General features: G+C 44.0%; 2 protein-coding genes across 2 annotated transcripts in view; one reads left to right on the forward strand and one right to left on the reverse strand.

Annotated features, from left to right (window-relative positions):
- Window positions 1–11235, reverse strand: part of WWP2 (WW domain containing E3 ubiquitin protein ligase 2) — a 150281-nt gene extending 139046 nt beyond the window's left edge. Inside the window, exon 1 of the mRNA XM_047835907.1 lies at window positions 11166–11235. The gene's annotated coding sequence lies outside the window, so the exon portion shown is untranslated. The remainder of the gene's footprint in view (window positions 1–11165) is intronic.
- A 4502-nt stretch (window positions 11236–15737) lies between these two features.
- Window positions 15738–24932, forward strand: NOB1 (NIN1 (RPN12) binding protein 1 homolog). The gene is made up of 9 exons (XM_047836382.1): window positions 15738–15924; window positions 16046–16178; window positions 17393–17523; window positions 19181–19252; window positions 19450–19578; window positions 19671–19874; window positions 20418–20515; window positions 23233–23377; window positions 24174–24932. The coding sequence occupies exons 1-9, from the start codon at window positions 15862–15864 to the stop codon at window positions 24441–24443; spliced, it is 1245 nt and encodes a 414-aa protein (XP_047692338.1). The 5' UTR covers window positions 15738–15861; the 3' UTR covers window positions 24444–24932.
- Window positions 24933–25160: the final 228 nt, after the last annotated feature.

Here is a 25160-nt window from a genome sequence, read left to right on the forward strand (position 1 = left end):
GGGTGGCTCAGTTGGTTAAGCGGCTGACTTCAGCTCGGGTCATGATTTCGCGGTCCGTGAGTTCGAGCCCCGCGTCAGGCTCTGTGCTGACAGCTCAGAGCCTGTAGCCTGTTTCAGATTCTGTGTCTCCCTCTCTCTGACCCTCCCCCGTTCATGCTCTGTCTCTCTCTGTCTTAAAAATAAATAAACATTAAAAAAATAAATTAAAAAAATAAATAAATAAAGGAAGGAAGGAAGGAAGGCAAGCAGGCAGGAAGGTGGGAAGGCAAGCTGGCTGGGTGGTTGATTCAGAGAATAAGAAACTGCTCTTAGAAAGGACAGTGCTGACAGAAAAAAACAAAGCTGATAAAGTGAAGACACACGCTAAAAAGTAGAACCAAAAGAAAAAGAAGAGGAGAAAAACAACTTTTTTAAAATAGAGAATTTATTTTAAATGTCCACTGCCCAACTTAGAGTAAGTTCAGAAATAGAAAAGGGGGAAAAGGGGGAAAGAAATCAGCACAGAAATGTTACAGAAGATTTTTAAGCTGAAGTACATACAGTTCCAGACAGAAAGAACCCAAGGAGTGCACAGAACAATGCATGAGAAAACAAACCACTCTAATGCACAATGCCATGAAATTTCAGAACAGGAGAACAAAGGGTAAACAAGCTTCCTGTCACATTTACAAACAAGAGGAATCAAAGCAGCATCAGACTTCCAGACAGTAATACTAAATGCAAGAAGCCAATGCAATGCTTTCAGATTTTAGATAAAATTATTTTCAATCTAGAATTCTATGACCAAAAAAAGGCATCAGTCAAATATGGCTGGAAAATAATGGTGTTTTCAGATTTGTAATCTCAAAAAAATTCCTCCCAAACTGCTTTCCTCAGGAAGCTACTGAAAGATGTGCTCCAGGAGAGTAAAGAAGAAAGAGGATGGATAGTGGGGATTCACAGGGGAAAGACAAAAGGAATTCTGAGATGAATGATGAAAAAACCCCAAGGTATTACAGTGTAACAGCCCAGAAAGCAATCAGTCCAGACCAGAGAGTTTATACGAAGTGTTATGTCTAGATGAAAGAATGAAAACGGAAGAAAAATTACACGATGCATCTGATGCACTTAAAAAAGGAGAACTTTAGCTCTATCACAATGTTTGCTGCAGGGGTGCCTGAGTGGCTCAGTCAGTTAAGCTTCCTTGATTTCGGCTCAGGTCATGATCTCACAGTTCATGAGTTTGAGCCCCACAATGGGCTCGCCTACTTGGGATTCTCTCTCTCTCTCTCTCTCTCCCTCTCTCTCTCTCTCTCTCTCTCTCTCTCTCTCTCTGCCCCGCCCCACCTGCAAGTGCGCAGCCGGGCACTCTCTTTCTTATAAAGGACTCTGAGTTGAAAGGGTCTCTTTTTTTTTTTTTTTTTAATGTTTATTTTTTTGAGAGAGATACAGTGAGAACCAGGGAGGGACAGAGAGAGAGGGAGACACAGAATCCGAAGCAGGCTCCAGGCTCTGACAGCATAGAGTGCAACATGGGGCTGGAATTTACAAACCATGAGATCAAGCCAAAGTCAGATGCTTAACAAACTGAGCCATCCAGGCGCCCTGCATTCTCTCTCTCTTTCTGTCTCTCTCACGCTCCCTCTCAAAGTAAATAAATAAACATTAAAAAGAAAAAGTTTGGTGCAGAATTAGTGACAGGAACACAGAAAACTATGCAAATGAAAAAATCAGGAAATAAGGAAGTAGTAACAACAAAAGTTGTATGAAAGGAAATGTAATCCTAATAAACTATGTGGCTCAGCTGTGAATAAAATTTATAATTATAATAGCATAAACCATTTAATCAAAACTTGTGATGTGGGAATACTCAGAAGATCAGGGTAGAATACGTGTTTGTGGAGACTGGCCAGAAAGAGAGCTAAATCCTCACCTTCGGTAAGTTAAAAGACAGTAAATAAAACTGACAAGCTAAAAAATAACAGTATAAGGATGTCACTCAGAAAGGCAGAAGTTGGGGTGCCTGGCTGACCCAGTCAATAGAGCATGTGACTCTTGATCTTGGGGTCATGAGTTCAAGCCTCATGTTGGGAGTGGAGCTACTTAAAAACCAAACCAAAACAAAACAAAACAAAAAAATGCAGAATACCATAAAAAAAAAAAACAAAAACCCGTTGAAAGTCATGAACTCTATAGAGCAAGAATCAAGAACAAAGAGGGGTGAAGCTAGGAAATGCTGTTGCGTTACAAGTCTTGTAATACTATTTGGCTTTTTAAACTATGTGTATGTATTATTTTGGTCATAAATAAAATTTAAATTCAGAAAAGGAAAAGACTTCTCTTCAAATCAGGTCATAGGATGATGTCCTTGTTTAATTTTAATAAGAACATCCCGTCTACATTCAATTAGAGTAGTGGGTTGAATTGTAGCACCCGAAAAGGCATGTCTAAGCACTAACCCCCTGGAACCTGTGAAGGCGACCTCGCTTGAAAACAGGGTTTTGCAGATGCAATTAAGTTACAGATCTCAAGATAAGATCACCTTGCATTTAGAGTGGGTCCAGCATCCTTTTAAGAGACAGAGGGGGAAAGACATAGACACAGGACAGGAGGCCCTGTGAAGACTGAGCAGAAATCAGAATCCTACAACTCCAAGCTAACAAACACCTGGAGCCACTAAAAGAGGCAAAAAAAGAATTTCCCTCAACCTCCCCACCTCCACCCCAGCCTAGAGGGATGAAGCACTGTTGATCCTGACCCCTTAATTTCAAACTTGTGGCCTCCAGAACTGTAGAGAAATACATTCACTTAGTTTTAAACCATCAGGCTTGTGGCAATTTGTTACACAGATAAGAAGGAAACTAACACAATTAGCAACAAAGGCTTTGGAAGATGTTAACTTCAACTGCCATCAAGCTGAAACTGCAAGTCCTCCTCTAAGAACACATCCTTTGGAGGCCCAACTCCCCCAGGACCACAGTAACTTCCTCCCCAAAATAAGCCCCTATAGTCACAGGGGCCATGGTCTTCCTCAAACTGTTTCTTTGTTGTGATTTCAGACACAAAAGAGAATCCTAAATACATTATGCTTTATCTCATTATTTTTAAAAAATGAGTATTTTTCACGCTCTGTCTCAAAACAATTTTTGATCCCACTACTGACACAGCGATTGATTAGCTTTAGAGAATTAAGAATAAGGTTAAGGGGCGCCTGGGTGGCTCGGTCGGTTAAGCGTCCGACTTCGGCTCAGGTCATGATCTCACAGTCTGTGAGTTCGAGCCCCGCATCGGGCTCTGTGCTGACAGCTCAGAGCCTGGAGCCTGCTTCAGGTTCTGTGTCTCCCTCTCTCTCTCTCTGCCCCTCCCCTGTTCATGCTCTGTCTCTCTCTGTCTCAAAAATAAATAAACGTTAAAAAAAATTAAAAAAAAAAAAGAATAAGGTTAACTATTTTAATGAAAAGTCAGAGGATGAAGCAAAGAGAGCTACACTGGAAGAGTAGCAGACAGCCTATCTCCAGTCTTCCCAGGAAAGCTTTATGATCTCCCTCCCCCTTTCCACCTCTTTCCTTTTCTGCTTGGCTAGGCCCCTCCCCCCTCCCCCACCGGCCAATTTCTTCCTCTTCCCTGCAATGACAGGGGCACGCCTCAGGCCCTGCAAGGGTATCTCTGGAGGGCTCACAACCAAAAAGGAGGCTGGACTCCAGCTCAGAGTTAGACTGTGGTACAACCTGAACTACCAGCTTGCAGGGGGGGTTATCAGCTCCACACTGAAGGTAACAAATAAAGCCCTTACACCTTCCATTTTAAATAAGAAACTAAATAAATAAGTAGGGGTGCCTGGCTGGCTCAATCCAGAGAGCATGCGACTCTTGATCTTGGGTTGAAAGTTCGAGTCCCACGTCGGGTATAAAGATTACTTAAAAATAAAATCTTAAAAAAAAAAAGATAATAAATAAATAAAAAGCCAGCTTTCTTTGCCTATAATCCACAAGTGTTTAAAAGACAAGAAACTCTTGGTTAAGGTAGTAACTGCTTAGTTCTTCTCATTAGCAAAATTAAACACGTCAAGGGTCCACCAACAGGTTCATAGTTGCCAGAGATATCCAGAAAGACAACAAAGATCTATCATAGTCCTTTTAAGTTAAAATATTTGAAATACCTGAGATCAAAAAAGCAGGGAGAACATGTTTCAATGTATTCTCCTGGGAACAGAGGGAGCTGAATAACATGTGGTGCCGTGACACACCAGAAGATGGGAGGACAGTAGCTGCTGTCACCTGCACTGAAATCGTCACTTGATCTCCACAGAACAGAGACGGTACAATGAAAACAGGACTGGGTGGTTCTTTATTTTTAATATTGTTGAAATATAATTCACATACCATAAATTCACCCTTTTAAAGCATACAATTTGGTATATTCAAAGTAGTGCAACCATCACCACTATCTAATTCCATAACATTTTCATCACCCCAAAAGAAACTCCATACCCGTTAGCGGTCACCCCTCATTCATCTCTGCACGGAGCCTCTGGCAACCACTGACTGACTTTCTGACTCTATTGTCTATTCCAATGTCTATTCTGGACATTTCCAATACATGGAATTATACAATATGTGGATATATGACATTTTGTTTACCCCTTCATCAGTTGATGGACAACTCAACATTTAGGTTGTTAGGATGTGTTGATTCTTGAAGCCAGGAGAGCATAATGGTCAAGGTCACCTTCTGCAGGAAGGCAGCCAGCCTCTGACTGAGCCTCTTCCAGACCCTCTTACTCACCCTGCCCAGTTCAGAGCCACAGTAACTGTTTCAATAATACTTAAGACCCCACTCTGTGCCAAGTCCTGGAAATACAAAGGTGAATGTCACAGGGTCCCTCTGGGACCTCGGATTTCTTGCTCTGAGAGACCCCCGTGAAATAAGTCTTCCAAAAGCTTTTGGCAAAAGAAAGCAACCACACGTCAGGTTTAGCAAGCAAACGACAGCTCTTAGAACATCTGAAGCACCTGATCCTTTTTATCACCCAACTTCAACAAAAGCCTTTCAGCCAATCTTGAAGAGGTAAATAGGTTTAACCACTCCCTAGCTTTTGAGTGATACTGGACAAGTTACTTACCCTCTCTAAATCTCAATTCTTTATCTGTGAGATGAAGCTAATAATGTTACTTACCTTATAAGATTACTGTAAGGATTAAATGAGCTCAGTCAAGTAAAACAGCACACAGTAAGTGCTTCAAGTATTGACTACAAACTAAGCTAGTCCTTTTTTTTTTATTTTTTTTAATGTTTATTTATATGAGAGAGAGAGAGAGAGACAGTGTGAATGGGGGAGGAGCAGAGAGAGAGATGGAGACAGAATCCGAAGCAGGCTCCAGGCCCTGAGTCGTCAGCACAGAGCCCGATGTGGGGTTTGAACCCACGAACCTGAGCCAAAGTCGGACACTTAACCGACCGAGCCACCCAGGCGCCCCCACGCTAAGCTGGTTCCTGATGCTAAAATTCTAAGCTCTGCAATTCCTCAAATTCTTGACTCAGCCTTGAGTGAAGAAACCACTGAACACTGATCTCAAGGTAGCAGATGAGCCAGGGAAGAGCAAAAACTACTCACCAGCACCAAGATTTTAATTCTAATTAGCCAGTTGTGGAAACAGGCAGAGCTTCTCATTTATAATTATAGATCCACCCATGGTATTCACTTCTTGAAAAATGTGGAAGAAAAGGGTCTGTTCAAAACAATTCCTCCTTTCCTTCACATTCTCATGCTTTTCCAGTTATTTCCAACACTAATTCTTCTTTCTTGGCCTCTCTCCTGCAGCCAGCATTGAGTTACCTTCCACTCTCCAAAGGTCCATATTGAAAAACAATCAAACAGAACGGAACTTTGCCAAATGACATCCGTACAAAGACCAAGTACATAAAAAGAGAGAGGGAAAGACAGGGGAGGGCCTATCTTTGGGAGAACAGTGGAATTATAGGCTAATAATAAAAGAGACTGGAAAGCAGATCTCACAACAAAACGGGAAGCAAAAGGCATGAGTGACCCAGAGGAAGGGGACACCTGCCCCAGGTCAGGACTGCTGAGTCTTAGTGTTTGGCATTTTCCTAGAAGTAGTTATTAACACTTGACTTAAATCATTGAGTGTTTACAAGCTTGTGGGGAAAGGTAAGGGACTAGAACTTTTGTCTCAATTTTTTTTTAATGTTTATTTATTTTTGAGAGACAGAGTGCAAGCCGGGGAGGGGCAGAGAGAGAGGGAGACAGAATCTGAAGCAGGCTCCAGGCTCCAAGCTGTCAGCATAGAGCCTGATCCGGGGCTCAAACCTACGAACTGTAAGATCATGACCTGAGCCGAAGTTGGACACTTAATAGACTGAGCCACCCAGACGCCCTAGGACAGGAACTTTCTAAAAAAGATTCAGTTAGTTCTTTTTAAGGAAAACAAGATCTTCCCTTTCATTCCCACCTCTCAGAAATTCCAGAATCTGTAACAGTCCAAAGTGACTCAAAATCACTCCAAACCAGCTCACTAATTTGATTCCAATGGGAGTTCATGGTCGTGTAACCACTACCACACATCTCCTAATGAAAGCATGAGATCTAAACTCAGAAGACCAAGATTCAAATCCCAGCTCTTTCATGTCTTGGCTACAAGACCTCACGCACATCACTTCACCTCAGTGGGGTCCCATTTTAAATCTATAAAACAGAATAGCCAACAAACAATAGGCATTCGATACATGTCAGGTAAGACTAATATTTAAACATTAAAAACTCATTACCCATCCTTCCAGGCTGTGTCTTTCCCATCGTTCTTGGAGGTCTCTAAATTGGTTACCAACCCAGAAAGGCAGACTAACTCCAGAAATTAGCACTCAAATTGATTTCAGTGGCACCACAAAGATGTACGCCTTGAAGAGTAGGCTCCTCAAGGAAAAAAAAAAATTAGTGGGGCACCTGGCTGGCTCAGTCAGTAAAGCATGCGATTCTTTTTTTTTTTTTTTTTTTTTTTTTTTTCAGAACCCTCTTTAAGTATTTTACTGACAAAATGTAGAGCCTGCAATTCTTGATCTTAGGGTCATGACTTCAAGCCCCACTTTGGGCATGGAGCCTATGTAAAAAAATAATAATAATAATTTTTTGAAAATAGCTTGTTGTTTTCAAAAGGATCTTTAAACGAAAAGTGAAAAGGAAGGAAAATCAAGTTCACCAAGATATACTACAATGCTTTGCTGTTTAAAATTCCTAGTAGTGTAACAGTATAACCTGAGATTTTATTACAAAATTTAACTTCCTGCACGAAGCACTCCTCTTGGATATGTATCAACACTACTCCATAAGTGACTTCGTCTAGTCTCTTAATTCTCAACACTGTCCACCTGCTAACCACTTCCACAAGTACCTCTTTCACCCAGGCCTGTCTCCAGAATGCCCTAACTGCCCCACACACTTTCCACTGGATTTCTATTAGACATGTTAAAATCAATGTCAACAAAATTGAGCTCCAACCCCTGTTCCTCCTACAGTCTTCCCCTTTTCAGTTTAATGATAATTCCACATTCTATATCCACAACCCTTGTGGACTATACTTCAAAATATACCCAAGGCCTGACCATCTCTACCACCTCCATCTCTCCCACCCCGCCCTCCTTCGCTTGGATCATGGTGATAGCCTCGGAACTTGATTCCCCGCTTCTAGCTTTGCCCCTCTGTGCTTTCTCTGCACCATAACCAGACTGAGATAAAAAGCAAGATATGTCTTCTGCACTCCACTGCTCAAAACACTCCAGTGACCCCAACTCACTGAGTAAAAGCCACCATCCTTACAATAGGCCAAAAGGCCCTCCGTGACCTGCTCATCTCTCCCATTGTCCCCAACAGCTCTTTGACCTCACTCTTCTACTCCCCCTCACCCACACCCCTCCAGCCACCGTAGCCTCCTAGCTGGCCCACAAACCTACCAGTGGTGCTCCTTCTTAGAGCAACTCAACTCTGCCTGAAGCACTGACACAGCTCCCAACAGTCACCTTCCCAGGAAGGCTTCTCTCTAAAGACTCTAAGGGAAACTGCAACCCCAGCCAACACTCCACACCACATGCCACTTCCCTCCTTCATTACAATATAATATGCACTTCATGTGGTTATCTTGTTTATTGTTCCTTCCCCCACTAAAATGTAAGATCCACAAGGGCACAGATTTTTGCTTTTCTTGTGTATTATATTCCCAGTGTTTAGAATAGTACTGTCCAGTATAATCTTTAATTTTCAAGAAAACACATTTTTAAGGTTTGGTGGTTTTTTTTTTTAGTTTTTATTTACTTTTGAGAGAGAGAGAGAAAGAGCAAGAGAGCACAGGGGAGGTGCAGAAAGAGAGGGAGACAGAGGATCCGAAGCAGGCTCTGCGCTCACAGCAAAGAGCCCGACACGGGGCTTGAACTCACAAACTGTGAGACCAACTGAGCCATCCAGGTGACCCACAAGGAAACACATTTTAAAAAGTAAGAAGAAACAGGTGAGGGGCACCTGGGTGGCTCAGTCGGTTGAGCGTCCAACTTCAGCCCAGACCATGATCTCGTGGCTTGTGAGTTCCAGCCCCACATTGGGCTCTGTGCTGACAGCTCAGAGCCTGGAGCCTGCTTCAGGTTGTGTCTCCCTCTCTTTCTGCCCCTCCCCCACTCATGCTCTGTCTCTCTGTCTCTCTCTCAAGAATAAGCATTAAAAAAAAAGAAAAAGAAACAGGTGAAATTAATCCAATTACATTATTATATTTAACCCAATAAACTTAAAATGTTTTTGCGTATAGTACATATTGATACTATATTAATAGTATGCTTGTTATAACATTAAAAAAAAATCAATGACATCTTTTACCCTTTTTTTTTTTCATACTGACTCTTGAAAATCTGGTGTGTATTTTGTACTCATAGCATCTCTCTAGTACTCAACTATATTGGACAGTACAACTGTAGCACAGTGCCTGGCCCAGAGCAGCACTCACACATATTCCTTGAATGAAAGACAGTTTTCCCAGGAAGAGGCATCTATGGTATAGTAGTTTTTTAAACGTCAACTGCATTCTACATTCACAATCTTTGGTGTGATATATATACTATTTTTTCCTTAAAATATTACACTTTTTACACTTGAAAAAATACTTTTAAAATACAACTTGATATTGCTTCTATAAATGAGAGAGAATGGGTCTAAAGCTAACAGGCCTGGGCTTCAGTCCCTGCTCAGTCATTCATTCACTAGTCTGGGATGAATCTAAATTGTGGACTCCACCAAAACTGTTTCTTCATCTGTGGAACAGGGACAATACTGACCTTCACAGGATCGTGGTGAAAATTAAATGAGATGTTGATATAACCTGTTTGTAACTGACAAAGTCATCATTAAGTAAAAGAGACTAAAAAGCCAACCCAAGCTTTTTTCCTATGCCTATTATTTCCACATGGACCAATAATACAAAAAATGGCAAGGCAGTCTGACAAAAGAGCTAGGTCTCAAGTTCAAAAGCCTTGTCCTCCGCTTATAGCTATGTGACCTTTAGAAAGTCATGCATTCACCAAACGTTTACCAAGTGACTACAACATGCCAGGCACTAGGGTAGCAGCCAAACAAGATATGAACCCTACCCTTGAAGGATGTGCAGTCTAGGAGGAAGAAAGAGATGAGGAAACAAGAAAACAATAAATTGTTTTTAAAAATCAAGCCACTCTCTCTTAGGTCTGTTTGCTCATTATGAAATGGGAATAATACCTTCCCAACATAACCCAAAAGGCTGCTACAGAAATTAATTTTTAAATGTTTGTCAAATACTTCAAAAACTTTAACTCACGTTTTTTGTTTTTTTATAATTTTGTAAATGTTTACTTATTTTTGAGAGAGAGAGTGAGAGTGCTAGCAGGGTAAGGGCAGAGAGACAGAGCCAGAGGATCCAAAGCTCTGCACTGACAGCAGAGAGCCAGATGGAGGCTTGAACTCAGAACTCTAAGATTGTGACCTGAGCTGAAGTCGGGCACTCAATGGGGTCACCCAGGCACCCCTTTAACTGTTAAGCATAGTCATTTTTTCCCCCTACTTGTAATCCAAAACGACTCTGGCTCCTGTGACTGTCCAGTTTGAACATTCACTCCAGTTATATCACATCCATGAAATTCATTTCACTTCGGCAAATTTTAGTAAGCATGCAAAAAAAAAGGATGAGCAGCTTTAACACAGGTATTTAATACCGAAATAATGATCCAGGTCACAATTCAAAGGAACACAACCCAGACCTCTCAGTTACCCTACCTACTTACAGTGTGTCAAGATAAGCAATCATAGGGTAAGGGAAACTGAATAATTTAAACTGAAGAAAGAGGAAAAGTCATAAAGCAGTAGAGACACTGTGTCCAAGATTTCTGCAGTGTTGCTGAGGTAATACTGGGCTAGGTCGTGGTCAACAATTTAGGCTAAAAGCCATTTTATGGCCAGAGTAAAGTGCCCACACTCCTTTTTTAAGCCTCGAAGTTGATCAGATCTGGGAAAATCTCAAAGAAAGATGATCTGAAGGGCTAGGTTCCCAAGAAGTGGAACCCTACCCAACCAGGACAAAGTGGGTGTGACGAAAGCAAAATGATCAAGATTCTGTGATCCTTCCTGAAGTTTAAAAACTGAATGGGACCCAAATCAAAGTCTGGTGTAACAATCATTCCCAAAGAAGAAGGAAGGAAGAGACTCTCAGATGGGGTTCACACCGCATCTTCTTCCTGATTTCTCCTTTCCCTCCTTGTCATATTCTCAGGAGCCCCCTTCCAGCTCGGTCCCAAGTCGCCCCTTCCTCCAGTCCCGATCCCTCCACAAAGGTCACGCCTCTTCATCCCTGGCACCAAAGCTCCTTTCCCCCTTCCGGCAGGACCTGACGCCCGCCGCAACCCTGGCCGCCTCCGCGTCCACTTCTAAGAACCCCCGTGCGCGGCCCGCGGTGCGCCCACCCCGCTCGGGCGGGAGCCGGGACACCCCTCCTCGGAGGCCGGAACCGCCGCGCCAGGCCCCTCCCACAGGAAGCCGCCGCCCCCCGGCGCCCGGGCTGCACGCCCCGGCCCACCACGCGCGGCCCGCCGCCCGCCGCCCACCCCGCGCTCCCGGCCCGCCCGCGCGCCGAGCCCCCCGCGCCCATCGCGCCGGCGCTCGCTACCTGCCGCGGCCACAGAAGCGGCGCCCAACTCCGCTCCCACTTCCGCCTTCCACCGCCCGCACTCGGGCCGGGTCACGTGACCGCGCGCGGTCACCTGACCCGGAAGAGGCTGGCCAGAGCTGCAGGTGTGGGCAACCTAGGCAGGGCCTGGGTACATTTGTCCCGGAGTCGGCCTTCTTATCATTACTGTGTTGGAAAGTGGAAGGGCTTTCCACTCGCTAGCTGATCCTGGAGCAAACAAATAAGTTGAAGGCTCACTGTGTGCCAGGCGCTTCATTCACTCCCGTCAACCTCGGAGGCGGGTCTATCGTTAGTTCCATTTTACAGGTGAGAGGAGGCCAATCAAGTCAACAAATATTTACTGAGCTCCTTAAGGTTATGCAGTAAATACAGACGCCCAGTTAAATTTGAATTTCAGATAAACTGCTATGCAATATATAGATATCCCCTAAATACTCCACGGGACATATTTATACTAAAAAAGCAAAAAAGTATTTGTTGTTTATCTGACAATTTTAGTTGGGCATTTTGTATTTTTACTTGCTGTATCTGGCAACCCTATGCCTACCAGGTACCAGGCACCATTCTGGACTCTAGAAACACAGAAGTAGTCTTTATGGAGCATCTATTTTTGTGACATAAAGTAAAGGTAGGAAAGCTTCAAAAACCCCAGGCTGGGTCCATAAAGTGCCTCACCACACTAAACGAGCCCCCGTTTCCTTAATCTACAAAGCAGATAGAATGTTATTAATTATAAAGAACATTTCAAATCAACAGTCTGTACTAACGAAGACTCTAATTCTTCACTTTTAATCACTATTTATTTAAAATTAATACTATTTGGAGTGCCTGGGTGGCTCAGTCAGTTAAGTGTCTGACTCTTGATTTCAGTTCAGGTCATGATCTTAGAGTTTCGTGAGTTCCAGCCCCACATCAGGCAGTACAGAGCCTGCTTGAGATTCTCTCTCTCTCTCCCTTGCTCTCTGCCCCTCCCTCATTCACTCTGTCTCTGTCTCTCTCAAAGTGTATAAATAAACTTTAAAAAAACCTTTAAATAAATAAATGAAATACTAATCACATAATTAGCCTTAAGCACTGCAAACTATCCTGTTATTTTGGAGTTTTTGAGTTTAGATGGATCCTATTATGCATGCACATTAAATTCGTTGAGTACTTAGTCTCTACTGTTCCTATTCCCATTCCAAATCCAGGAGATGGCATTTCAAGGAGATACAGGCCTCTCTTGTAGAGACACAGGTTCTAAAGGTGCGATGATGAGAGAATTGGAAAGCAGGGGGCTGACATTCTCCAGGGGCCAAAGCATTGGTCCCCTGGCTCAAGCCTCTTTTATTTTTGCAAATTGTCTTATAACAGCAAGCACATACAACGTAGTATTTGACATCCTGACAGGTCCTACACCTGCAGTGTATTCCATACCGGGTCATGAGTACATCTGGTGCCAGACAAAACATTCTTATCCCAGGCCTGGCGCCTGTATGGTGTCCTTCTAGAGAGAACGAGCAGTCCCGGCCACCTTCTGTCCTGGTAATGAAACTGCTTTCAGTTTCTTGGTGCTCTCTCTCTCTTTCCTTCAAGACATTCTTAGGGTGCCTCCGGCTTCTTGTTCTCCAACACTCTCATCCTATCTTGAGCCCTACATTAATTCCTATTAAAACTATAAAACTATTTAAAACTTCTCTAGTTCCACTGAAGGGAGTTATACTAATTGTATTCCAGAGGAATTGGGAAAGGATTCCTTGACTTGGTGGTATTTGAGTAGATGTTCACTAAAAGACAGAAAAGACCAGGCAAGCATGCTCACAATTGTGCATTAAAGGAGTAAAACCTGGGGTGCCTGGGTGGCTCAGTCGGTTGGGCATCCGACTTCGGCTCAGGTCATGACCTCGCACTCCGTGAGTTCAAGCCCCACATCAGGCTCTGGGCTGACAGCTCAGAGCCTGGAACCTGTTTTGGATTCTGTGTCTCCCTCTCTCTCTGACCCTCCTCTGCTCATGCTCTGTCTCTCTCTGTCTCAAAAATAAATAAATGTTAAAAAAAAATTTTTTTAATTAAAGGAGTAAAACCTAATGAGTGTATGGTGATCTATGGGGCCCTACATGATCCCTCCTCACCTCATCTCCAATTACTCTTCCCCTCGGTACTCTGCTTCACCCACTCTGGCTTGGGGCTTTAGGACTGGATTTTCCCTTTGCCTGGAAAGCTCTTTCCCCAGGTAGTCAGATGGCTGACCCCTTCATCTCTCATCAAATGTTTGCTCAACTATCACAGTGAAGCCTTTCCTGATCACCCTATTTAAATATGCAACCCATCTCTTACTCCCCCTCCTACCAGCCTCCTTCCTGCTTTATTTTTTTCTTCATATTTCTCCATACTTATCACTATCTGACATATATGAATATATGCATATGTGTGTATGTACCATGTTTCCTACTACAAGAATTGTGAAGATAGGAGCCATATCCCAGCTCCTAAAGCAGTGCTCGGCCCACAGAAGGTCTCTTTAAGTAAACTGCTGAATGAATAGATTTCATCAACATTTATTGAGCTGTTGAACACATTGCTGTAGATCCTACAGTATAGGAGATTTTTTTGAAAAGACATACAATAAATTCTGAAATGTTTTCATAAAAGTGTCCCTCAAAAGTTACAAATTGAATTGAAATGGTCATTTGAGGAAAAAGACCCCAAAACACAGTCCCTGACTTCCAACCTACATTAAAAAGACACACAATTAATTACAGTGCAAAGGAGAAATAACAACTGCTTATGGAGCAACAGAACTAAAATGTCCTGAAGTGTAAGGGTGCCCGGGTGGCTCCGTTAGTTAAGCAGCCGACTTTGGCTCAGGTCACGATTTCTCGCCTAGTGGATTCAAGCCCTGTGTCGGGCTCTGTGCTGACAGCTCAAAGCCTGGAGCCGCTTTGGATGCTGTGTCTCCCTCCCACTCTGCTGCTCCCCTACTTGCACTCTGTCGCTCTCTCTTTCTCTCAAAAAATGAATAAACATTAAAAAAATTAAAAAATAGGGGCGCCTGGGTGGCGCAGTCGGTTAAGCGTCCGACTTCAGCCAGGTCACGATCTCGCGGTCCGTGAGTTCCAGCCCCGCGTCGGGCTCTGGGCTGATGGCTCAGAGCCTGGAGCCTGTTTCCGATTCTGTGTCTCCCTCTCTCTCTGCCCCTCGCCCGTTCATGCTCTGTCTCTCTCTGTCCCAAAAATAAATAAACGTTTGAAAAAAAAATTAAAAAAAAATTTAAAAATACAAAATAAAATGTCTTAAGTGTGATCAGAAAGAAAAGCTCAAATCTGTCCTTGGGGAAAAATCTGATTTGAGTGATCAGAGACTGCTTTATAGAGGGGTCCACTGACCTGCTTCTTAGAGACTAAGTAAGTAATGATTGGTCAGCACAATTTTCTGGAAGAAGACAAAACATGAGCAAAGACAGAGACAAAAAGTCTGTGAGACACTGCCAAGAGTGTTCAAAGGAACTCTAGGATACTAAAGTATCACCAAAGTCAGGGAAGGAGAGACAATTCAGAAAAAGATGGTCAGCGATGTCAAATTCTGCAAAGAAATAGAAAGCTGAGAAATAAAACCAAACTTTTTTTTATGAACATTAGAAACAGCCTTCCACGATGTTATTTCAGGCAGGGCAAGTAGGACAAAAGCCACTGGCTCTGGAGACTGAAGAGAACTTATGTTAAGAAACATTGAGACAGATGTTTGGGGAAAGAAAGAGGATTTGGGCACCTGCGGAAGGTGACCTCCAGGGCACTGAAGGATTTTCGGAGGTAGGATGGATAAATTATAAAAAAGGAATAAGATTTAAGACTTGACAGAGAAAGCTTAGAATAAATCAATGTCGCTGAAGATGAATGACAGAAAACCCACTTCAACATTCTGCCAAAATTCTCCAGCATGAATTTATAACAGGCCAGATATCCTAATTATGCAATCTCCGATTTAAAAAGGAATTTAGAAGTCATCTAATACTCCCTTTCAGTTCCGTCCAGCAAGGAATTTTTCGCTAGTAAATTACATGCCTTACTTAGGGAAGTGGACAAGGACAGCAAAGACCCCTCTAATGAAGCAGGGGTAGGTAAGTAGCAGTCAGTAGAGCATAATGGATAAGAAAGTGGCTCAGGGTCGGTTTGTCCAGGTGTCCTTTTTGTTGTGGTGGTAGTTTTTCGTCCGTTTGTTTTTTGGTAAGTAGCCTCCACGCTCAGAACCCTGAGATCTAGAGTCAGCCCCGGGTGTTACCAAATACTAGACGTGTTAGGTGGGCCTAGCTGTAAAATAGTACCTATCTCTTAGGCTTGTTGTAATCATTAAATAATCTGTAGTTTATCTGTATTGACTTACTTGTAACAACGAGACTATATACAGGTTTTCCATTTAAGAGTAAAGGAGGCACTAAAGGGTGGACGCAGAAACCTATCTCCTGGGGGGGGGGGGGGGTCTCTCGAAGTTTGACCCCGCCCACACCTGGCTGGGCCGCTGGCGACGTCGCGCCTGCGTGCGGGTAGCCTTGAGCCCAGGGTATTCCTATGCCGCAGCCAGGAGGCGCCGCTAAATCATAACCGCTCCCCCGGGCTCCCCCGGGCTCCCAGAGGCCCTGACGGATGTAGGGGTGGAGCAGGCTCCGTGCGCAGGCGCGCTTAGGCCGCCTTCGGTCAAAATGGCGCCCGTGGAGCACGTTGTGGCCGACGCCGGGGCCTTCCTTCGCGACGCGGCTCTGCAGGTACGGGGAGATACAGAGGAGACGAAGGGGTTTGGGGCTGGCGGCCCCTAAAGTAGTGCGGGAACCCGGGCGACGCGTTGCGTGGTGTGGACGCGTGCGAGCTGGGCCTGTCTCTCCGCAGGACATCGGGAAGAACATCTACACTATTCGGGATGTGGTGAACGAGATTCGGGACAAGGCCACACGCAGGCGGCTCGCCGTCTTGCCCTACGAGCTGCGTTTCAAGGAGCCCTTCCCGGAATACGTGCGGCTGGGTGAGTGCCTCTGCCCCGCTGTTGATAGCGAAGCTGGGTCCCACTCTACAGTCTGGACCGACTCAGGTGCCAGTTGAGCTCTGGCTGTTTTATCAGCATTTGATTCAGGAATTGCACTTTTGGGGGGATAATGGGGGGAGAGCGGTTCTCTGGGTCAAGAGTCAGTCAGGCCTTGCCAGTTTCTGGCTATATACCTCTTGGTATCACTCAGACTGTCTAGGCCTCAGTTGCTTGCTCTGTAAAATGGGGAAAATAATAGCAACCTCAGAGGGTGCTGGGAGCATTCAGTGAGGAATATGTCACTTCGTATCTGACACTTTGTAAACATTCAAATTTGTTTGGATTAAAAAATCAGAATTTTTTCTAACATTCATTTTTGGGAGAGCGCACGTGGGGGAGGGGCAGAGAGAGGGAGCCACGGAATCTGAAACAGGCTTCAGGCTCTGAACTGTTAGCACAGAGACTGTGCGGGCTGGGGCTCCAACTCCCCAATCGTGAGATCATGACCTGAGCCAAAGTCTCAGGCTTAAGGACTGAGCCACCCAGACGCCCCCCAAAATAGGAATCCTTATAAGTTACTTAGTCTCTCTGAGGAAGTACTTCATAGGATTTCGCTTAAGAATGAAATGAAAAGCTTTTAGCACAGTGCCTCTTATATAGTAGGTACCCAGTGAATTTTAGCTGCTGTTAATACCTGCTTTTTAGGAAACATGAGCAGTATTGTTATAAAGCAGAGTTGTCACAAAGCAATCCAATAATTTTGTGTCCTCATAGACCACAACAGTTGTTGATTGAATTAATTTTTCATCCCATTTTGGAATCTGAATGCCTGCTCTATTAATCTGGATTGTTATACTTAGAATCAAAGAATTTTTGAGCTGAGAGTGAAGAGATCCTCTCTTCCAACATAATAAAGTTTAGAGAGGGAACTCATCATTTACAAACATTATGCTTTCAGTGACTTTGTATTAACTTTGTTCTCCTGTTCCTTCATCTGCATGAGATAAGGATGTCACAGTAAATCTAACTGGCATGAATTTTAGTGATAGAGAACACATGTCTCAACAATGAGTAGAATAAGACAAGAAAATGGATGAAAGTACTAAGAGGGTTTCCTTGGGATGCTGATTCTGAGTTCTTTTCTTACTTTCAGTATTGTTATTCAAGGTCATATGGCTTGTTGCTTCTAATGCAAGTTGGGACTCTCTTTACAGTGACTGAGTTTTCAAAGAAAACCGGAGACTATCCCAGCCTTTCTGCCACTGATATCCAAGTGCTGGCACTCACCTATCAGTTAGAAGCAGAATTTGTTGGGGTATCTCACCTAAAACAAGAACCAGAAAAGGTAAATCAGAAGGATTATTGGTTTTATTCCTTTTATTTTAAATTTTATTCTGAGAACTATCCCATATAACAGAAGTAGAGGGAATAGTATGGTGGACCCAGTGTCCCCATCAGTTGTCTCTGCACTTAACCAAGTCATGATCTATCAGATTTCATTTCTACTGACCCCCAGGCCTGAGTATTTTGAACTCAGACATTGTATTTATCAATAGACATTTCACGGGGTGTCTTTAAAGATAAATATAAAGTGTGTCTATTTAAAAACAAAGAAACAAAAAAAACCTACAAAATCCTTACACCTACATGAAATTAATAGTGTTTACATTTCCCAATTATTTTATAATTTTTTTTCAAAGTTTGTTTGGCTTAGGATCCAAATAAGATTCCTATTACAGTTAGCAAATCTATCTCAGTTTCTTTTACCTGTAGTTTTTAGCGAGGGATGGTTAAATTTGAAAAATGCAGGAATAGAGTGAAAGTCAACTGTATTCTTGCTGTTTTAAATAGATTTCTTTCCAGAAGCAAGAAAGAAGTAGTGTGCTTGCCTTTTTTTTTTTTTTTTTTTTTTTTAAGCTCTTGCCACCTTCAAATTCTAGGTTCCTGTTGTGCTTTTAGGGACTTAATTTGCATTGGTTAAGGTTGAAGAGACTAATGGATTTGTGCCTGGGCCCTATTTGCTTTTCCCAGACCAGAAGATTTTAAAAGCTAAAGAATACTATAATAATTAATTTCATGTAGTGTTGACTACGAATTGTTTCTTTGTTTTTTAATTTTTAAGTAAACTCTCTTCCCAACGTGGGGCTCGAACTCACGACCCTGATATCAAGAGTCACATGCTCCACCAACTGAGCCAGCAGGCACCCCTAAGAATTTCTTGGTATTCTGTGCCTAAAATCATCGGAGCTGCTTTGAACTCCTATTACTGTACTAGTTAGAACTGCCGTCACTTGTTTTCAACCAGGTTTAGAGTCCTCTAATCCAAAGTCTAAAAATGATGTGTAAAACAGATTTGTGTATGTCACCAGGATGTTTGGGGAAGATGGGGGTGAAGGGAATAGTTTTACATAAAGCTTGACTTTGTAACTGAGCACAGTGTGATGTGTTAGCTGGGTTTCCATGTGGCATCCATCAATTCATGATTCATAAAAATTGTTCTTTTCCTGCAACCTTCAGCAGGAGTTAGATTTTTTTTTTTTTTTTTTTAAAGTAAGCTCTGTGCCCAATGTGGGGCTTGAACTCACAGCCCTGAGATCAAATCTCATGCTCTGCTGACTGAGCCAGGCAGGTGCCCCAAGAGTTAGATATTTTGTATCAGAAGCTTTAAAACCGTGTCTCTTTAAAAAAGTAAAACAGTATATTTTGACCCAGCAATTCTACTCTTAGGCATTTCTCATAAGTATATAACTAAAGATACATGCAAGTTTTTTTTTTAAATAATGGTGTTCATTACAGCTCTTTTTATAAGGATAAAAAAGAAATGTTCTAAAGTGATTATTTGGTACTAGTGGGATCGCTGAATAATTATTTTGTTTTCCAATTTTTCAATAATTATGGGGAAAAATATTTTGTTCTGTTTATTTTACCTTCTCTTCCATGTTGAATTTTCAAACTGTATTTCTCTGCTTAGAGCTGTCACTTACTTTCTTTTCTTTTTAAAGGTTAAAGTGAGCTCATCGAGTCAGCACCCAGAAACTCCTCTACACATTTCTGGTTTCCATCTGCCCTCAAAGGTGATTCCTTAGACAGGCCACCTTCTCGTGCCCTCCTCTACATGTCCTATCTCCACAAATCGTTTACAGTGAGCCAGACTTCCCTAGACTAATATCCTGGTTTGTCCGGCCCTGCCTTATCTGACTTGAGTCATCTGTCATTTCATCTGTAAACTTCTCAGTTTTCAGGTTTTAACATTATTACTCTTTAACCTCAGCCTAAACCCCCACGAGAAACACTCCAACATGGACACACAGCCGGTGAGCCTGAGAACCTGGAATTCACTTCCTTCATGTTCTGGAGAAACCCTTTGCCTAATATCGATCGTGAACTGCAGGAGCTCCTGGTAAGACCCCGATTTATGATCTCTGATGACAACCTGCCAACTCCTCCCTGCTGCTCCCGTGAACTGGGAATTTGTGAATTCTTTTGTTTCAGATTGACAAAGGTGATGATGTTCCGAGTGAGGAGGACGAGGAGGAAGCGAATGGATTTGAAGAAAGGAAAGACGAGGACAGTGATGACGATGGGGGTGGATGGATAACTCCCAGCAACATCAAGCAGATCCAGCGGGAGTTGGAGCAGTGTGCTGTCCCCAAGGACGTGCGGGTCGGCTGTGTCACTACAGACTTTGCCATGCAGGTGGGTGGATGGGCGTTGGCTGGCCCTAGGCTTTACTGCATAACCTGATGTGGGCAGGGGTCTCCGGAGGTTCGGGGACATGTACACATCTAGTCTGTAATGCTGCTTTTCCTGGTTCTAGAAACGTTACCTGTGCTCTTTAATTATTTAGTTTTGTTTGGAGGCTAGAGAATCAGTATAACAACAAAGTTTTTTTAGTGTTTACTATTCATGATATGTTGATGGCTCTCTTCCAGTATGTTAAATATTACACATTCAGTTAGGTACTTGGAAAAAGAGATTTCCAGCTATGAAAAGAGGGTATATTTGCCTTTGACAAGATAAATGCCTCTGTTAAGAGCGATTGCTAATGAGGGGCCATTGACGTACAAGAGAAATCTAAATCTTTGTCCTAGTTTCTATGTCTTGAGAGGCATTCTAAGCTTGCTTTTCCTTAGCAAAAGCCCTTTGTGAACCAAACCAGACTGTAACTGTAATTATACACAAGTTAAAAGAAAATTTGGCTTTGCAGAGTTGAGTGCTGCTCTAACTTGTTGGTTGCAGAACGTCCTGCTTCAGATGGGGCTGCACGTGCTGGCGGTGAACGGCATGCTGGTCCGTGAGGCCCGGAGCTACATCTTACGCTGCCATGGCTGTTTCAAGTACGTGCTGAGAACCTGGACCCACTGCCTGAACTCTTTTCTTCCTGCCCTTTTTTTTTCTTTTTTTCTAACATTTGAGACAGAGAACATGCACACAGGTGTGTACCTACGTGAGTGGGGGCGGGGCGGAGAGAGAGACTTCCAGGCAGGCTCCAGGCTCAGTGCTGACTTTGCGCTCCGTCGCACAGCCGCAAGATCATGACCTGAGCTGAAATGAAGGGTCGGATGCTTAACCTACCAAGCCATCCAAGCACCCCTCTTCCTGTCCTTTCTACTGATTTTCTGAAGGACACCCTTGTGTATAGGTTTTTTCTCTTCCTTGTCATTCCTATGTGGGCTTGGTTCAGTCTCCATCAGAGCACCCATGGGACAGAGGGCACCTGTGACCTCCCATTTTAATATTTTAGTCGTAGGATTAAGGGTGTGGATTCTGGAGCAAAGAGCTCTCCTTCTTTTATAATAAGTACTAAAATGTTTATGGATGGAAGGATGTTTGGGATTTGCCTTAAAATAATACACAAGTGGAAGAGTGGCTGGGGGTAGAATGGGACAGGATGGCCATGAACTGATAGTTGTTGAAGCTGGGTGAGGGGTACATGGGGGGGAGGGTTATTGTACTTTTTGGTCTACTTTAGATATTCTGTTTTTAAAAAGGGAATAGACTAAGATTATACAGGTTCAGATCCAGGTTTTATCTCGCACTAGCTTTGTAAAAGTTGATGCTTCAGATTCTTACATAACATTGAAAAAGCTGATTGTCATGTAAGAGTGTGGTATCTAGAACGTATGAGGAAGTCCACTCCGGTGAGCTGTTAGTTCACTGGCCATGCTCTTCTCTCCATTTCTTTTCTGGCTCTTGATTTGGCTCTTGGGGGTGGTGGGGTGGCCAGTGTTCTCTCTCAGGATCCCAGAGACCTGGTTGGAGTGGAAGAGACTGTACTGCAGCCTGGCTGGAGAAGTGTGGCCCTGGGATCTTACACTGTGGTTTCTTACAGCCCTTTCATAGATTCACTTAGATGTGGTGGCCATCATCTGCTGGAGCCCTTCAGTGCTGAGGCCTGCATGGAAGGTTTCTGAAGCAGCCGGGTGTCTCATTGGGTCCCTAGTGCTGTTCCGCTGAGAGTAAAGTTACCTGGAGAGACCCTTGCTCGCCTGCAGGCTTCAAAACTCATGGCGTAGGGGCCCTGCCCTGCCACCACTGTGTGTAGGCTTGCCTATGGCGTGGCGAGCTACTCCTCAAAGCTGCTTGTGTATTCTTCTGAATCTTTAGTTTGAAGACGTACCAGGCTCAGGACAGGGTAAAGCTCGTTGCTTCATGAAACCTTATTTCCCCCATTGCCCTTTGTTACAAAACCCCATGTTCCTCCAGGTGAATTCTTAGCAGCTTTTAGAAATGCTCTCCATTCTTGTGAGGTTAGCCCCAGTGACTGGATAGTTTCTTACTCAGAATAATTAGTTCCCAGCACCTGTTGAGAGGTACTTGGTTTACTCTCGGAGACTTGCAGGTAAGGGATTCGGTGTCTCAGGAGAGTCACACAGTTTGTCTCCTGACCTTGGGGAACTGAGGGGGAATTCCTCAAGGACAGGTACGAGCACTGCCATCTGGTCCTTGACAGCATCAACTTCTCTTGCCAAGGTCCCCTGTTGGGGCGTGAGTGGATAGGGGAGAGGCAGGGCCTCAGGGTCTGCCATCCACACCTAACCAACTGTAGCAGCTTTCCAGGGTTTCCTGTGGAATTCATTAACACGTCCTTGGCACCTCTGGAGCCACTTCCTGGCTTAAAACCCAGGCTAACACTTCGGGGCAAGGTACAAAGAGCTGTGGCAACTCACCCCTTTACAAAGTACGCTGATGTGGGGGTGCCTGGGTGCTTCAGTCTGCTGAGCATCTGACTTCATCTCAGGTCATGGTCTCATGGTTCGTGGGTTCAAGCCCCACGTCCGGCTTTGCACTGTTAGTGCGGAGCCTGCTTTGGATTCTCTGTCTCCTTTTCTGCCCCTATTGCATGCATTCTCTCTCAAAAATAAACATTAAAAAATAGGAGTCTGGGTGGCTCAGTCCCAAGGATCCAGCTCTTGGTTTGGGATCAGGTCCTGATCTCACAGGTTCATGTGTTCAAGCCCCACATCAGGCTCCATGCTCACCGTGCAGGGCCTGCTTGGGATTCCCTTTCTCTGCCCCCTCCCCCAACTCACATGCTCTCTGTCTCTCTACATAAACTTAAACAAACCTAAGTGTGGTGATATTAAGAGCACTGATTGTGAAGCCAGGTTCCCTGGGCTTACTATCTGCCACTTACTAGCTCTGACCTTGAGCAAGCTCCTTATCTTGCTTCAGTTTCCCCATCTATAAAATGGAGAGAATGTCAACTTCATAGGATTGTTGTGAAGTTCAACTTGTAGAATAACGCCTGGCAGTTGAGTAAGACTTCAGTATTAATGTAAAAACATAAAAACATTCTGCTCCCTTTCCGTGTTTACTCACTTGCTGCGTGTGTCCTTTCATTCCCTTTTCCTCGGGTCGTGCAGCAGCAGTCTACTGGCAGCAGCAGCAGGAGGCCAAGCGGCCGTGGGCTGTGGTGTGTAGGGTGCTGCTCAGCTTTGCCCCATGTTTTTTTGTTTCCTCCTCCTCTGACCCCCGTGACTCACCTTGTGCTCTGGGGAAGGGGTTTGCTGCTTGTGGCTTCAGCACACAGCCTTTCCTTTTATGTCTTCAGGACGACGTCTGACATGAGCCGAGTGTTCTGTTCACATTGTGGAAACAAGACCCTGAAGAAGGTGTCTGTGACCGTCAGCGACGATGGAACCCTGCATATGCACTTTTCCCGCAACCCCAAGGTGCTGAATCCTCGGGGCCTCCGGGTGAGTGGCCTGTCTCCTCCCCCAGCAGCAGGGCCTGCGGTTGGAAAACCAAGACCTCTTAAGCACGAGGATCCAAATGAACAGAGAAGACCAAGAAAACCTCAGCATTTCAGTGTCCCAATTATTCTCTGACCACTTTGTTACTTTTTGGCATAAGATGTTCTGGCCCTTGTCTCACGCTGTCCCTGCTCCGGAGTCAGCCATTTCTCTACGGAACTCTGATTCTTGTTGAAGGATGGTTTTTAGAGACAAAGAGCTGACCGAGCACGGGGCGGGCTCATTGCGCTAGGGGATCATAGATTTCTCAGCCCACACTGGACAGAGATTGTAGGTCTGCATATGTGTATATAAAGGTACACATGAGTATTTACTATTACCTGTCTGTATTATAAGTTTATAAACTTCAGTTTCAACCCCACAGAGTTCATTCTAGCCCTCCCTCTTATCCTTACACCATTTTGTATAATAATTTATTTGCTCAATTCTAAAATACGGTTTCAGAATTACTAACCCACACCACTAGGAAAATGGTAGCTGCTAACTAGAGTTCTGTGTTTATAGGCAGTTCTTCCTGTCACTAGCGGAGGGTATGTAGTCCAAATACTGCATTGGGTTTTTCCCCCTGGGAGTTGAGGTCGGGGGTGAGGTGGGAAGATGCAGGTCATGTGCTTATTAGCACATAGTAGCAGTGAACGGTACACTCCAGAGCTGTCAGTAAACTTGACCTTAACAGGATCAGACGTGTTTGCATATGGTTCCCTGTCCTTCTAATGGCCTTTCCTCTTCTTGTTCACAGTATTCACTTCCCATGCCCAAAGGGGGCAAATACGCCGTCAACCCCCATCTGACCGAGGACCAGCGCTTCCCTCAGCTGAGACTCTCCCGAAAGGCCAGGCAGAAAACCGACGTGTTTGCCCCTGACTACATAGCTGGGGTATCTCCCTTTGCAGAAAATGACATCTCCAGCCGGTCAGCGACCCTGCAGATCCGAGACAGCACCTTGGGAGCCGGGAGGAGACGGTTAAATCCCAATGCTTCCAGAAAGAAGTTTGTGAAGAAGAGGTGAAGTGCAAGTTCCTGGGGCAAACAGGATCACCGCTGCAGCTGCTAAGGCGCTCAGGTGCCTCATTTCCCTGGCTGTCCAGCTCCAGAACCATCTGGATGCAAACAGCGGGACTGACCTCCACAGTGTTGTTTCCTGACCCTCGGGGATGGGTCGGGTCGGGTTTGTGGTGACACTGGGCTGTCCCTTGGCCTGTGAGCATCCGGAGAGCTGGGATTCCTGCTGTGCTAAGGGGAGTTTGATGAAAACACAAGCAACGGTGCCATGGAGCACATCTTCAACTTCCAAAGAAAGGAACTTCAAGTGAAAGTATTTCTCAATTAAACATGGTTACAAGCTTTGGTGCCTTTGATTAAGTAGGCCAAATGTTTGCTTCTTAGGTAATTTGAAGGCTAACACTTAAGCTGTATACCCAGTATCAAACATTTAGATTTATTTTTTTGCAAGAAAATGTACTAAATTTGCTACAATAAAGCTAAGAGCTTTCTCTTACTCGGAAGCACTGTAGTCATTCAAGAAAATTCAGTACAGTGAGCTGCTAGAAGCTAACACCCACATTCACTTACTTTGCCTTGTTTACTTTTGCTCTTCGAGTACACCGAGTATCTCCCAGGGAAAGGATGTTCTTTTGCATAAATTCAAGAACTTTACCACTGATAAATTACTATTACTGACGTGAAACATAACTCACATTTTTCCAATTGTTCCACTGTCCATATC

Source organism: Prionailurus viverrinus, chromosome E2, assembly GCF_022837055.1.
Source record: "Prionailurus viverrinus isolate Anna chromosome E2, UM_Priviv_1.0, whole genome shotgun sequence".
In the NCBI taxonomy this organism is placed as follows: domain Eukaryota; kingdom Metazoa; phylum Chordata; class Mammalia; order Carnivora; family Felidae; genus Prionailurus; species Prionailurus viverrinus.